Source organism: Esox lucius, chromosome 12 (assembly GCF_011004845.1).
Source record: "Esox lucius isolate fEsoLuc1 chromosome 12, fEsoLuc1.pri, whole genome shotgun sequence".
Lineage (NCBI taxonomy): Eukaryota > Metazoa > Chordata > Actinopteri > Esociformes > Esocidae > Esox > Esox lucius.
The window spans coordinates 809,432-825,947 of record NC_047580.1 but is presented as its reverse complement, the minus strand read 5'-3'; the positions used below and the strand labels follow the sequence as shown (position 1 = coordinate 825,947).

Below are 16,516 nucleotides of genomic sequence, written 5' to 3'. Positions count from 1 at the left end.
ATATATGACACTTCTGGCCTGAATCAAAAATGTCTAGGCACACAGTCAGATTTTTTTGCCTAATCGCCTTTTGACCAAAAATAAATAAATAGTAAGAACATTGATTTGGTTTGTCAAAACACCAATTTGTGGAACAGACTTGAATTTTGCCTGCCTATGAGTCACTGGTGTACTTTTACTAGTAAATTTGCTCAAGAAAAATCTGAGACAAAAGTTGTAAATATTGCAGACAATTGATGATTAACAACAGTAACTGCTCTTGAGAAGTTTTTACAAAAACAAATGACATAGTCTGGAGTGTCAAGAACGATGCAGTGAATATTTTATTTCTACGATAATGGGTAGGTTATTAGTTTGTGTACTGTATATCTTAAGGAAAATATATTGAGATGCCGAAATTGTTTTGGAGAGTTTGATCACTACTGATTTCAACACTGTCAGCAAGATGCACATCACAACTGCCAATAGGCACATGTCAGCTGACCTTTTGTCAGTTCTTCCATTGAGTATGTTGTTTGTGTGTCACTTTAAGGAAAAGACTGATGATGCATGCCAGTCGGTAGTGCTGCTGTCTCAACATGATCTGACTTCACACATTTTGGAATCTTGACCAGTTATGACCTCTATTGCATACACCCCTAAACAATGGGGTGTAATTAGGAGTTTGGTGCCCAATCGTTTGTGTTAGGTCATCAAGCCAATCTAGGTAAATTGGGTGAATAGCTAGGTTTACATTGTGTTGTACTATATACATTTGTTAGTTTGTTTCCCCTAAACGGTCACATAATAAAAACAGCTTTCAAAATGTACATGTTTGGAAAATCATATAATGTTGAATGAAAATTGACTAGGTATTTTCTATAACCCATTCATCATGTGCCAACACAGTATTGGCTTTGCTTACGTTTCAACTTCAATTGCAATAGATAATGATTATCTTGCAAATATACATTTCTATAGTTTTATAGATCAGTTGTTCCTAAACCTCTCAGGAGAGGCAAAACAAATTTGACGTAACTCATTTGGGTTAGTACTGAACTAGTTCAAGTAATTAGTGCACAACTTGAGTGAAAAATTACAATGTAAAAATCTGATATTGTGACAGCCCCCCCCCCCCCCCATCAATTTCTAGTGACGTCCCTGTCTGTGTGTATGGAGGCATTATGGCACAAACACTGTTCAGGAGGGAATTACACTTTATATTGTGATTTAGCAAACAGTCTTTTTCGATATTGTTTAAAAAAATTGTCCATCCCCTGAATTGTGCTTGAAAAAACTGCCCGAGTCTGGTTTCCAAAAAAGATTTATTCAGAAGAACACTTTGTAAGAGCTCAGGTCTTCCAGTCATGTTTTCATACATTTTATGTTTACAACATCAGAAGCAATCCACACGGTTTTGGCAACATAAAAAAAAGAGCCATTTTTTGTTTTTTACCAGTCAATTTCAAGGCACTATTTTAGCATATCAATGTGAATTAGCACAATGATCATACATTTGAAACAAACCGTATTGTACCTCATCCCAAACATTTACAGTACCTGTTATTTTGGCTTTAATAAAGAAATTATATAGATTTAGGTTACTGCTACTTATGTTCTCAGCGTAATGGGAACTTCAGTTTATAATTGTTTAGATAAATACTCAAAACATATTTTGAAAAGATCTTCATCTGGGATGAGAATCACCAATCCGACCTTAATTAGTACAGTATGGACTGACTACGCAGTGAAAGTTAGACAGATAGTAGTGGGGTTGTGTTGCTGGAAGTAAATCTATGAGTTAAGCCAGGGGTGTTGCAAACATTGGGCTGCAGTGGCTCTCTTCTCTGGGGTGACATCCAGCATGGTGAGGAGGAAGTCACTGAACTGGGCTGCCTGCTCCAATGGCCACTCATACTTTTCCAACAGCACCTCGAACAAACCCCATGGCTTCAGGTTGGCTATGTGCCTGAGCTCACCTTCAGGAAGAATGCAATCCATCATTAGTTATACACCACAATAAAAGGAGTACCGAATTCAAGCCACTGTCTGTCTTTGATCATACTAGATAACTATCTGTAAATTATATAGGTCAGCACCCCCTTGAGCATGCAATTTGCATGTTATGTGGGGACAGTTCATAATGTGCCAGTTACACATTCATAAATGCAAAGCAATTCCCTTCTCTCATTCGGACCTCAACCTAAGCGTGTACTTTTACAGATGTCTTTTCATTCACAAAGTCTGAAAAAAACCAACATATGAATCCAAATTAACATGTATTTATACTGAAGTAATACAAACATTTGGGTAGTTTTTCGAGATTCACGATTATACTGTAAATCAATTTCACGAATCAGCCCCCAAATGTAGTCATCACATGTTCTTGTTATGCTGTCCTTGGCAGCGCCGTTCAAAATCCAGTATATCCTGGTGAAAGCTCTTGCATTGCACCTCCAAATACGCTCCCATGAATCACAATACTCAGTACAGATATCACTCATTGAATTCCAGTGCCAAGAGAGCTGTCTGTGACAAAGCATGCAGCATGGACAAAAACAAAATATAAATTAAGAATGGCCACCAGCCATTCTGTGAGAATGTCAACATCCACCTGAAACTGCTGTTATTAAAACAATAGACCGATCCCGTGTTTTGCAGACACAGATTAAGCCTAGTTTAGGACAAAAAAAATCAAGTATGTGTTTATTAGAAACCAACCAGACCAGTTTGGCACAAGGCCCCATTTGAATACTTAAATAGCTGGGTGGGGTTTAAGCCTAAGAGAATAAACAAAGACCAGCTCTCTGGCAAGTGTGCAATCTTTCAAGCCTTTATCTCAGAACTATGAAGAGCAGATTATCAACTTTTAAAGCAGCATATCTTTCCCATAACTTTATCAAACAGTATTGCATTACATACCATTACAAAGCTCTAAATCTGGACCTTTATAAAATGTAAAAAAGCTAAACTTTTGCATAGGCCCCCGTTCCTGAGTTCTGTCACATTTTACTGTTAGCATGAAGCAATTTGATTTCAAAAACATCTCTAGGCTAGTTTAATGAATAACAGTGGACATTGATTGCATGGGTCTATACAAGCAGAGCGGTGTTCGACACCACCTGAAGCGAGACCAAGTCAAGACCTCGACTAAAGCTAATCAAGTCAGAGTCAAGACCAAGATTTCAAACCGACAGACATTTTTTGGAATGAACTGAAAACATTTTTTTCATAAGTGGGACAAGCAGACAAGTGAAGATTATCTTATCGCCATCATAACATCTTGGCTCGAGAAACTGAATATAAAGGCCTGCAACAACTACATTGATCACATAATATAAGGTCTTACCTCTGTAGTTTAGCGGCTAAAATATAGGGTTGTAAATTCTATACATAGGAAAAATATATGAATGTACATTATTTTAAATGGTAATTAAATGTAATTAAATCTGGATTTTTTCATTATTCATTTCCAACATATTAAAATTGTAAGGCTTGCAGGACCGGGCCGTTGTCATCTACCTTTTTATTTGTCAATGCAATTGATTTGGAAAATACCATTTTGAAGGTGTATATTGAATTGTTCCATTCAAAATTCTAAACTCACAAACTGAAAACTATTTGGAGACTATTTACTTGGGGATTTCTTATTCCTACTACTAAAATCAGACTGTGATGATGGTGAGTGCTGTTTTAGGATCCTTTGCACATCCCCATGTTGCCAATCACACAATATTTTCACCAAGTGAATAGGCTATGAGAACGGAGTGTCTTTGCAGGTCTGTCCCAGGAGTTCTGGCATTGAAATGGTTTAACTCCTCTTGGATTGGACCTATGCACTGGCATTGAATTCAAATCGTTTTCCCCATCAGAACCCCCGTGAGGGACCGTAGCGTTTTGTAGCCTATTCACTTTGCCGTGAAACAGGTCCTCACCTCTCAGTGATTTAACCTTTTGTTTTTCAACAGTTTGGCTGAGGTCTCTCCATAGTTTTGAACTTTAGTCATGCCTTCTATATGGCTTCACTGAAACACCTACACAAATTAAGCTGTTAGACACTAGCTCAGCAACAAGATTAAAAATGAGATCTTTCTATTGTGAAGTCACAGCCTACCAAGTTTAACCATTTTTGCAGTCTGCAATGTACTGTTCACGCGTGCTTCCTTCCTACTACCACTTAACGCAGTCTACAGAATTCGACTTATAATATTAGTCAAAATATTTTACCAATGCTTGAGTGTTTTTTTTCCTTTTGTCGATCAGGTACGACTGAAACACGTTTGTCTATTAAATAATAGGTAAATATTGAGAAATTAAGCTACATTATGGTTCACTGCAAAACAATTCTCAACTAGATTTAAACAATGACATTTAGATGGAAACGAGTTTCAGTAAATGGTCTTACATCCTATGAAAAATGACAATTTGCATTGTAGGCTTTGAGACGTTTCTAACATTGGCTTCAAAAACCCCTATTGGAAACAGGATTTTGGAATCAAAATATTGTGCAAAGAAATCGTTGCACAAATTACTTTGATCAGGCAATTAATAATTGCGACAGCCTTAGGTGCAGCTTATAGGCTCAGTTCGCAAAGATTATGAAGAGTTCACTCTGCTGACAAATAAAAAAAAAAAAATTGTTGGATCAGAGATTGTGTTTTACTGGACAGAATTCCCTAATTTTAACAGCCATTTTGGCAATCAAAAAAAGCCTGAAGGCCCATCTCAGCCTGAAGGCCCAAATATACTTCAAGCTAAGTATGTGTATGCATACATAAGATGCGTACACATACTTAGGTCTCCCTAGGTCTTGAGTGTAAGCATACGCAGATGCAATACCAACAGAAATTGTGGGGCAGTATACCCAAGATCCTCTGAGGTTCTGCAAGACTGAAACAATGAAGCAGTAGTACACAATGATTTATGGTGTCGCTGCCACACATTTTTGTTGTTTTCTTAAGACATACATTAATAACAGTACCTACTACTCTGTTGCCATGTTTATTGTGGTTGTACAAAAATCAGCAGTTGTCAATGTATTTCCGGGCAGGTAGAAAATGTCACGTACTGCCTCTTTGTGGACATAGCTTTTATATATCTGTTTAGACAATGTACACAGAGGAGTATGTTAGCAATGCCGCTTGCGTTGCGTTCGCGTACATACACCTCCGAAACGGAAATATATATAGAAATGAATACGAGCTAAGCTTAATTAAAAGGTATTATGTTAGCAAGGGCAAACAGCTATCTAGCTCAAAAGTTATCACCCACACGCTGCACTGAGATTTATAACTGGATGTTTTATGTATAGAAATAGGTGAAGGTGTTCCTCAATAAAATGAAGCAGTCACATTTATGATAAAAACTTGGATGAAATCTTATCCAGATAAATGCAGATTGTCTCATACTAGACCAATGCATAGATATTATATAGGCTAGTTTTCAGAATTAAAATATTAAATTACAACAATCCCAGATAGCAATGAGCACTGGTCAAAGAACTACTTTGACCAGTGCAAATGTATGCTGGTTAGCCTATAGAAAAAAGACTAGTGTGAAAGAAGTGAATAAGCTACAAAAACGGTGCGTCTTTGAGGGTCTCTCACGGGGAATCTGATGGGGATCACGAGTTGATAAACTCCAGTGCATAAGTCCAAACAGAGAGAACATTTGGTAAAATTGCTTAAATTACGAGTCTGGTCTTATGCACAGGCACTGAAATTAACCAATTTCAATGCAAGGACTCCAGGGACAGACCCGCAAAGATACACCATACTCGTGGCCTATTCATTTGGTGAAAATCACAGTTTTTCTGAAAACCCCTCTTGGTTTTTCGATCCCTTACTCTTGTCACTGTTGTAGCCTGTTGTAGACTAGTGTAAATCCTGTATTTGGTTGTATGTCTAAAAATATTTTAGGTTTTGAAGCAGATAATACAGAAGAGAAATTTAAAGGAAAGTTATTTCCATAGATAATAGAACAGCTTTATATCTATGGTTCTGTCATTACCTCTTGTCTGACTAATTAGGAGAGTATAGCTTACTGCCGGCTTTAAAGTCCATTTGCAAATTGTAATAACATGCGTTGTTCTACCATACTGTACTTAAAAACCTTGATCTAAGTAAATTGCAGTGATTTATGGGTAATTAAGATAATTTAAAAAATAGTATTTATTACTGTGTAGGCAATTAGTTTATTTCTTTATAAAAACATTTTGTAATTATAGCAGTGATGAAGACAGAATGGGAAATATTTTGCTTTTAAATTAAACCTGCCATATTAGGAACTGTAATGTTAGGAGCATTGAAAACATTGCATGGTACTATTGTTTAGAAAAGATTTGAGATCTAATAGCATTTTCAGTGTTCTAGCCCCCATGTGTTTGGAATAGTGCAATCCCAGCTTGACGCAATCTACCTGATCTTACCTCGGTAAGAAAATGATGTAATTAGATGAGTGACATCTGTATATCGCAAAACAAAGAATCGGTGGCGATTAGAAATATTATCCTATCGTCACCAAAGTATTGAGAAAATATCAAATCGTGAGGTACCAGGCCAAGAACTGCCACCTTAACGTGGTGGAGGGGTTTGAGTACCCGAGTGACCCTAGGAGCTATGTTGTCTGGGGCTATATGCCCCTGGTAGGGTCTCCCAAGGCAAACAGGTCTTAGGCGACGGGTCAGACTAAGAGCGGTTCAAAACCCCTTAATGAAGAATAAAGTTTTGAGTACCGTGACGTCGCCCGGTATGGCGCAGCCGGGGCCCCACCCCGGAGCCAGGCCCGGGGTTGGGGCTCGAATGTGAGCGCCTGGTGGCCGGGCCTTCCCCCATGGGGCCCGGCCGGGCTCAGCCCGAACGGGTGACGTGGGGCCGCCCTCCCGTGGGCTCACCACCCACAGGAGGGACCATAAGGGGCCGGTGCAAAGAGGATCGGGCGGCAGTCGAAGGCAGGGGCCTAGACAACCCGATCTCTGGACACGGAAACTGGCTCTAGGGACGTGGAATGTCACCTCGCTGGCGGGGAAGGAGCCTGAGTTAGTGCGTGAGGTTGAGAGGTTCCGATTAGAGGTAGTCGGGATCACCTCTACGCACGGCTTGGGCTCTGGAACCACACTCCTTGAGAGAGGATGGACTCTTCACCACTCTGGAGTTGCCCATGGTGAGAGGCGGCGGGCTGGTGTGGGTTTGCTCATAGCTCCCCAGCTCTGCCGCCATGTGTTGGAGTTTACCCCGGTGAACGAGAGGGTCGTTTCCCTGCGCCTACGGGTCGGGGATAGGTCTCTCACTGTTGTTTGTGCCTACGGGCCGAACGGCAGTGCAGAGTACCCGACCTTCTTGGAGTCTCTGGGAGGGGTGCTGGAAAGTGCTCCGACTGAGGACTCTATTGTTCTACTGGGGGACTTCAACGCCCACGTGGGCAACGACAGTGACACCTGGAGGGGCGTGATTGGGAGGAACGGCCCCCCTGATCTGAACCCGAGTGGTGTTCAGTTATTGGACTTCTGTGCTAGTCACAGTTTGTCCATAACGAACACCATGTTCAAGCATAAGGGTGTCCATCAGTGCACGTGGCACCAGGACACCCTAGGCCGCAGGTCGATGATTGACTTTGTTGTCGTCTCATCTGACCTGCGGCCGTATGTCTTGGACACTCGGGTGAAGAGAGGGGCGGAGCTGTCAACTGATCACCACCTGGTGGTGAGTTGGATCCGATGGCGGGGGAGGAAGCTGGACAGACTCGGCAGGCCCAAGCGTACTGTAAGGGTCTGCTGGGAACGTCTGGCCGAGTCTCCTGTCAGAGAGATCTTTAACTCCCACCTCCGGCAGAGCTTCGACTGGATCCCGAGGGAGGCTGGAGATATTGAGTCCGAGTGGACCATGTTCTCCACCGCCATTGTCGAAGCGGCCGCTCGGAGCTGTGGCCGTAAGGTCTCCGGTGCCTGTCGAGGCGGCAATCCCCGAACCCGGTGGTGGACACCGGAAGTAAGGGATGCCGTCAAGCTGAAGAAGGAGTCCTATCAGGCCTGGTTGGCTTGTGGGACTCCTGAGGCAGCTGACGGGTACCGACAGGCCAAGCGGACTGCAGCCCGGGTGGTTGTGGAGGCAAAAACTCGGGCCTGGGAGGAGTTCGGTGAGGCCATGGAGAAGGACTATCGGCTGGCCTCGAAGAGATTCTGGCAAACCATCCGGCGCCTCAGGAGAGGGAAACAGTGCCCTACCAACGCTGTTTACAGTAGAGGTGGGCAGCTGTTGACCTCAACTGAGGATGTCGTTGGGCGGTGGAAGGAGTACTTCGAGGATCTCCTCAATCCCGCTGACATGTCTTCCATTGAGGAAGCAGAGGATGAGGGCTCAGAGGTGGACTCGTCCATCACCCGGGCTGAAGTCACAGAGGTGGTCAAGAAACTCCTCGGTGGCAAGGCACCGGGGGTGGATGAGATCCGCCCTGAGTACCTCAAGTCTCTGGATGTTGTGGGGCTGTCTTGGTTGACACGCCTGTGCAACATCGCGTGGCGGTCGGGGACAGTGCCTCTGGGATGGCAGACCGGGGTGGTGGTCCCTCTTTTTAAGAAGGGGGACCGGAGGGTGTGTTCCAACTATAGGGGGATCACACTTCTCAGCCTGCCCGGGAAAGTCTATGCCAGGGTTCTGGAGAGGAGAATACGGCCGATAGTAGAACCTCGGATTCAGGAGGAACAGTGTGGTTTTCGTCCGGGCCGTGGAACACTGGACCAGCTCTATACCCTCTACGGGGTGTTGGAGGGTTCATGGGAGTTTGCCCAACCAATCCACATGTGTTTTGTGGATTTGGAGAAGGCATTCGACTGTGTACCTCGCGGCATCTTGTGGAGGGTGCTTGGGGAATATGGGGTCCTGGGTCCTTTGCTAAGGGCTGTCAGGTCCCTATACAACCGAAGCAGGAGCTTGGTCCGCATTGCCGGCAGTAAGTCAGACTTGTTCCCAGTGCATGTTGGACTCCGGCAGGGCTGCCCTTTGTCACCGGTTCTGTTTGTAATTTTTATGGACAGAATTTCTAGGCGCAGCCAGGGGCCGGAGGGTGTCAGGTTTGGGGACCACACAATTTGGTCTCTGCTCTTTGCAGATGATGTTGTCGTGTTGGCCCCTTCTAACCAGGACCTTCAGCATGCACTGGGACGGTTTGCAGCGTAGTGTGAAGCGGTGGGGATGAAAATCAGTACCTCCAAATCCGAGGCCATGGTCCTCAGTCGGAAAAGGGTGGCTTGCCCACTTCAGGTTGGTGGAGAGTGCCTGCCTCAAGTGGAGGAGTTTAAGTATCTAGGGGTCTTGTTCACGAGTGAGGGAAGGATGGAACGGGAGATTGACAGACGGATCGGTGCAGCTTCTGCAGTAATGCAGTCGATGTATCGGTCTGTCGTGGTGAAGAAAGAGCTGAGCCGCAAGGCGAAGCTCTCGATTTACCAGTCAATCTACGTTCCTACTCTCACCTATGGTCATGAGCTTTGGGTCATGACCGAAAGGACAAGATCCCGGATACAGGCGGCCGAAATGAGTTTTCTCCGCAGGGTGGCTGGGCGATCCCTTAGAGATAGGGTGAGAAGCTCGGTCACCCGGGAGGAGCTCAGAGTAGAGCCACTGCTCCTCCACATCGAGAGGGGTCAGCTGAGGTGGCTTGGGCATCTTTTTCGGATGCCTCCGGAACGCCTTCCTGGGAAGGTGTTCCGGTCCCGTCCCACCGGGAGGAGACCCCGGGGAAGACCTAGGACACGCTGGAGGGACTATGTCTCCCGGCTGGCCTGGGAACGCCTCGGTGTCCCCCCGGAAGAGCTAGAGGAAGTGTCTGGGGAGAGGGAAGTCTGGGCATCCCTGCTTAGACTGCTGCCCCCGCGACCCGGCCCCGGATAAGCGGAAGAAGATGGATGGATGGATGGATGGAGGTACCAGGCCTTTCTCTAGCCATCAGTCTGATCAGTCTGGACATCCAGATGCTCTAAAAGTTCGGTATAAGCATTAACAATTGGCATTGAGAAAAGTTAATCTACAGGCTATTGGATCACTCTAAACCAATCCAAATAACAACACATATGATGTTTTACAAAGCACCTAATCTCATTCTGTGTAAACACCAATACTGGCAGCAGGTATGTTCATTTATCTTAGCTAGTTAGCATGTTTGTTATCGATCACTATTGTCATCTGTGTAAATGGAATGTGTGCATACAGATAACCATTGTACATGCCAAGAGGATACTTGCATCATCGTAGCACCATTGTACAAGAGGATGTTTAAGAAATCAAATGCAGCTAACCACAAAAGAATCAAGGATTATTAGAATTAGGGCTACCGTTAACAGAAGTTCCAGGACCTTCATTTAGAATTTGCAATAAATGCGTTCGTTTGGTAGCTAGAATTGAGGAGCATTTAGCTTCTTATGGTCGTCATCAACCTAATCCCTCCCACTGATGATCAGAGAACGCAGACTGGTCCATCCAAAACTTGGTTTGAGGAAGAAAAAACATATTTGGGATGTCCAGACTGGTGTGGAGTGAAACAGAAAGTCAGCTCGTGAGATCAGGATTGTTGTACATGGCTAGCAATTTTCACTCCTAACCTCAACCTAACTGTCCAAGTAGGTGTGAAAACAAAGCCACAGACACTGTTATCCACTTCTACAGCTTTGGCCCAACGCTCCCTTTACGTTTACAGCTTCTATTATATTATTTCTTTGCATTCAGTCATTTTGCTAATCTGCCTTAATTCTACCTGGCATTGATTCAACAAGGTGCTGAAAGCATTCTTTAGAAATGTTGGCCCATATTGAAAGGATTGCATCTTGCAGTTGATGGAGATTTGTGGGATGCACATCCAGAGCACGAAGCTCCCGTTCCACCACATCCCAAAGATGCTCTATTGGGTTGAGATCTGGTGACTGTGGGGGCCATTTCAGTACAGTGAACTCATTGTCATGTTCAAGAAACCAATTTGAAATGATTCGCTTTGTGACCTGGTGCATTATCCTGCTGGAAGTAGCCATCAGAGGATGGGTACATGGTGGTCCTAAAGGGATGGACATGGTCAGAAACAATGCTCAGGTTGGTAACAAGGCATGATGGATCCATGTTCTGTTTCCTTTTACACCAAATTCTGACTCTACCATCTGAATGTCTCAACAGAAATCCAAATTCATCAGACCAGGCAACATTCTTCCAGTTTTCAACTGTCCAATTTTGGTGAGCGGTTATTTCAGTCAAAGTTGCTCTTCTATCAGCTTGAATCAGTCGGCCCATTCTCCTCTGACCTCTAGCATCAACAAGGCATTTTCGCCCACAGGACTGCTGCATACTGGATGTTTGTCCCTTTTCACACCATTCTTTGTAAACCCTAGAAATGGTTGTGCGTGAAAATCCCAGTAGCTGAGCAGATTGTGAAATACTCAGACCGGCCCGTCTGGCACCAACAACCATGCCATGCTCAAAATTGCTTAAATCAACTTTCTTTGCCATTCTGACATTCAGTTTGGAGTTCAGGAGATTGTCTTGACCAGGACCACACCCCTAAATGCATTGAAGCAACTGCCATGTGATTGGTTGATTTGAAAATTGCATTCATGAGAAATTGAACAGGTGTTCCTAATAATCCTTTAGGTGAGTGTATTTAAAAGTAAGTCTTCATAGAAAATCTGTTTTCTAGCAAGTGGGAAGGTTTTTAGCATTTTAATAAAATCCAGGTAGAGGCAAAGGATTTATAGGACTATGGTCCTGTCCCAATATCCGCACTTGCTCCCTTGTGCCCCTCAATTGCACATTCTCGCTAAGGGGTGCAAGTCCATAGGGTGCTCCAATTCCGTAGTGTTGTTCTCCAGGGGTGATCATCAGCGCCCTCTAATACACCCCTTCCGCATGTGTGCTTCAGACCTGACTTTCCTATAGGCTATTACCCAGAATCCCTGTAGCGTCGTGAAGTTTCGATCAGCTAACCAATGGGGAAGCAAAATTGTTTTGGCACAGGTAGGACAACCAGGAAGTGACGACAAGCAATGAAGAAGAAATTTATTTTTAAGTGTAATGATTCTGATTTTAGCAGGTGTACTGCGAACGCCGCAACTACAGCCGGCACCATGATTTGGTCTCCTGGGGCCAACGGAAGTAACATGTACAGAACAGTCCCAATTCTGCTCTCAACAGCTTCGGGGACACTTTCAACAAGTGTGCACTTCGCAGAAGACCTTAGGGCGTAGTGTGGATATTGGGACAGGACTATGTAAACCTCTCTCAAGGCTGAAGTCCCGGATAACATACTCCAAATGGGTCAATTTACAAACAAGTCTTTTTACCTCACCCGTTTCTGAACCCTCAACCAATTTGACCAAGATGCTGAAATCCGACCAAGATGATAAAATCCCTGCCTCATATTCTAAACAGCTGAAATCCTTCTGACAAATTCAACAAGCATTCCAAATATATTATTGGTGTTTTGGAACTCAAGCAAGACAGTCTACATTTTGTGTTTATAGCATTACATTTCTCTTTCTTTCTTTCTTCTTCCGCTTCATCCGGGGCCAGGTCGCGGGGGCAGCAGTCTAAGCAGAGATGCCCAGACTTCCCTCTCCCCAGACACTTCCTCCAGCGCTTCCGGGGGAACACCGAGGCGTTCCCAGGCCAGCCGGGAGACATAGTCCCTCCAGCGTGTCCTAGGTCTTCCCCGGGGTCTCCTCCCGGTGGGACAGATGCCCAAGCCACCTCAGCTGACCCCTTTCAATGTGGAGCGGCTCTACTCTGAGCTCCTCCCGGGTGACCGAGCTTCTCACCCTCTCTCTAAGGGATCGCCCAGCCACCCTGCGGAAAAAGCTCATTTCGACCGCCTGTATCCGGGATCTTGTCCTTTCGGTCATGACCCAAAGCTCATGACCATAGGTGAGAGTAGGAACATAGATTGACCGGTAAATCGAGAGCTCCGCCTTGCGGCTCAGATTTTTCTTCACCACGACAGACCGATACATCAACCGCATTACTGCAGAAGCTGCACCGATCCGTCTGTCAATCTCCCGTTCCATCCTTCCCTCACTCGTGAACAAGACCCCTAGATACTCCTCCACTTGAGGCAGGCACTCTCCACCAACCTGAAGGGGGCAAGCCACCCTTTTCCGACTGAGGACCATGGCCTCGGATTTGGAGGTACTGATTCTCATCCCCACCGCTTCACACTCGGCTGCAAACCGTCCTAGTGCATGCTGAAGGTCCGCAAAAAGCAGAGACGAAATCATGTGGTCCCCAAACCTGACACCCTCCGGCCCCTGGCTGCGCCTAGAAATTCTGTCCATAAAAATTACGAACAGAACCGGCGACAAAGGGCAGCCCTGCCGGAGTCCAACATGCACTGGGAACAAGTTTGACTTACTGCCGGCAATGCGGACCAAGTTCCTGCTTCGGTCGTACAGGGACCTGACAGCCCTTAGCAAAGGACCCAGGACCCCATATTCCCGAAGCACCCTCCACAGGATGCCGCGAGAGACACAGTCGAATGCCTTCTCCAAATCCACAACACACATGTGGACTGGTTGGGCAAACTCCCATGAACCCTCCAGCACCCCGTAGAGGGTATAGAGCTGGTCCAGTGTTCCACGGCCTGGACAAAAACCACACTGTTCCTCCTGAATCCGAGGTTCTACTATCGGCCGTATTCTCCTCTCCAGTACCCTGGCATAGACTTTCCCGGGGAGGCTGAGAAGATCCCCCTATAGTTGGAACATACCCTCCGGTCCCCCTTCTTAAAAAGAGGGACCACCACCCCGGTCTTTCATCCCAGAGGCACTGTGCCCGACCGGCACGTGATGTTGCACAGGCGTGTCAACCAAGACAGCCCCATAACATCCAGAGACTTGAGGTACTCAGGGCAGATCTCATCCACCCCCGGTGCCTTGCCACAGAGGAGTTTCTTGACTACCTCTGTGACTTAAGCCCCGGTGATGGACGAGTCCACCTCTGAGCCCTCATCCTCTGCTTCCTCAAGGGAAGACATGATGGTGGGATAGAGGAGATCCTTGAAGTACTCCTTCCACTGCCTGACGACATCCCCAGTTGAGGTCAACAGCTGCCCACCTCTACTGTAAACAGCGTTGGTAGGGCACTGTTTCCCTCTCCTGAGGTGCCGGACGGTTTGCCAGAATCTCTTCCTTCTCCATGGCCTCACCGAACTCCTCCCAGGCCCGAGTTTTTGCCTCCACGACCACCCAGGCTGCAGTCTGCTCGGCCTGCCGGTACCCGTCAGCTGCCTCAGGAGTCCCACAAGCCAACCAGGCCTGATAGGACTCCTTCTTCAGTTTGACGGCATCCCTTACTTCCGGTGTCCACCACCGGGTTCGGGGATTGCCGCCTCGACAGGCACCGGAGACCTTACGGCCACAGTTCTGAGCGGCCGCTTCGACATTGGTGGTGGAGAACATGGTCCACTCCGACCATGTTCGTCTAGAAATCTTTATCTGTAACTATGAAAATTCATCGAAAACCTTGGAATCCACATTTTATCTCCCAGACAGAGCAAAAGTGGGCAGAATGGCACCCAGTAACTGTATGTGTAATCAGCAGCCACCCCTGCACAAGCCTGTTAACACTCCAGCAAAGGAAGTTTGAATACCAACAGCTAAATAGTTTGTAGGGAAAGGAATCATTTTCCAGAAACATTTGTCCTGAGAACGGCAAAGTAAATGATCAGACTGTAACGCAATAGTGGCAAATTCTAAACAAATGAGAAATTGTGTAATGAAATCTGAGACTTGAATTAGAGTACTATAACACACCATTCTGAGGGGCTTTGATTGTTGATGCACTGCATAACACCCCATTTCTAACTTGAACCTTTAAATGTTTACCTATATGATATAGTAACATTAAACAAGAATAGTTTTGCACATTTATTTTAAGCCTTACCTCGCCGGTCAAAGTATTCTCGTGAATATCTCCCAGATAGAGCAAAAGTGGGCGGAAGGGCCCCCAGTAACTCAATGATGTGTGCAATGTGATCTGAGAGAATAGCAGAGAGTATTAAATGATGGTTATAAATGTTCTCAAAGTACAATTCACTAATTTGAAACATTAGCCTCATTATGGTGATATCCAAAAGAATTTGGACAGTGACCATTTTGACAAGCTGAAGTGCATATCGGCTGAAATGTTTAGAAAGTATATATTGAATTATTTTTACCTGGCTAGGAATTAAACCACCGCTTTAACCACTAGGCTACCTACAGTCAGTACAGAAAGAGTACATACCTTCATCTCTAGTGTAATCCTCTCCAGAATGTGGTTCAAACAGATAGTCCCCTGTTGCCAACTCAAATGCCTGCAACAAAATGTCATGTGTCAATGTGTGTGCACAGCAGTGAAACATACAGTGATGGAAAAAATATTTGATCCCCTGCTGATTTTGTATGTTTGCCCACTGACAATGAAATGGTCAGTCTATAATTTTAATGGTAAGTTTATTTGATCAGTGAGAGAATAACAACAACAAAATCCAGAAAAACTCATGTCAAAAATTTTATAAATTGATTTGCATTTTAATGAGTGAAATAAGTATTCGACCCCTCTGCAAAACATGACTGAGTACTTGGTGGCAAAACCCTTGTTGGCAATCACAGAGGTCAGACATTTCTTGTAGTTGGGCAACAGGTTTGCACACATCTCAGGAGGGATTTTGTCTCACTCCTCTTTGCAAATCTTCTCCAAGTCTTTAAGGTTTCGAGGCTGACGTTTGGCAACTCGAACCTTCAGCTCCCTCCACAGATTTTCTATAGGATTAAGGTCTGGAGACTGGCTAGGTCACTCCAGGACCTTAATGTGCTTCTTCTAGAGCCACTCCTTTGTTGCCTTGGCCATGTGTTTTGGGTCATTGTCATGGTGGAATACCCATCCACGACCCATTATCAATGCCCTTGCACAGGGAAGGAGGTTCTCATCCAAGATATGACGGTACATGGCCCCATTCTTCGTCCCATTGATGCTGCAAAGTTGTCCTGTCCCCGTAGCAGAAAAACACCCCCAAAGCATAATGTTTCCACCTCCATGTTTGACGGTGGTGATGGTGTTCTTGGGGTGATAGGCAGCATTCCTCCTCCTCCAAACACGGCGAGTTGACTTGATGCCAAAGAGATCGATTTTGCTCTCATCTGAGCACAACACTTTCACCCAGTTCTCCTCTGAATCATTCAGATGTTCACTGGCAAACTTCAGGCTGGCCTGTACATGTGCTTTCTTGAGCAGGGGAACCTTGCGGGCGCTGCAGGATTTCAGTCCTTCAGGGCATAGTGTGTTACCAATTGTTTTCTTATGGTCCCAGCTGCCTTGAGATCATTGACAAGATCCTCCTGTGTAGTTCTGGGCTGATTCCTCACCGTTCTCATGATCATTGCGACTCCACAAGGTGAGATCTTGCATGGAGCCCCAGACCGAGGGAGATTGAAAGTTATTTTGTGTTTCTCCAATTTGCAAATAATCGCAACAACTGTTGTCACCTTCTCACCAAGCTGCTTGGCGATGGTCTTGTAGTCCATTCCAGC

General features: G+C 45.2%; 1 protein-coding gene across 2 annotated transcripts in view; it reads right to left on the bottom strand.

Moving 5' to 3' along the window:
* Positions 1-1,287: 1,287 nt before the first annotated feature.
* Positions 1,288-16,516, bottom strand: part of srpk3 (SRSF protein kinase 3) — an 80,830-nt gene continuing 65,601 nt past the window's right edge. For both annotated transcript variants that reach the window (XM_020044375.2, XM_010865280.4), the window contains exons 14-16: positions 15,231-15,300; positions 14,889-14,981; positions 1,288-1,958 (exon numbers count right to left, since the gene is read on the bottom strand). In XM_020044375.2, the coding sequence (XP_019899934.1) occupies positions 1,774-1,958; positions 14,889-14,981; positions 15,231-15,300 (348 nt within the window). In that variant the 3' untranslated portion in view covers positions 1,288-1,773. The remainder of the gene's footprint in view (positions 1,959-14,888; positions 14,982-15,230; positions 15,301-16,516) is intronic.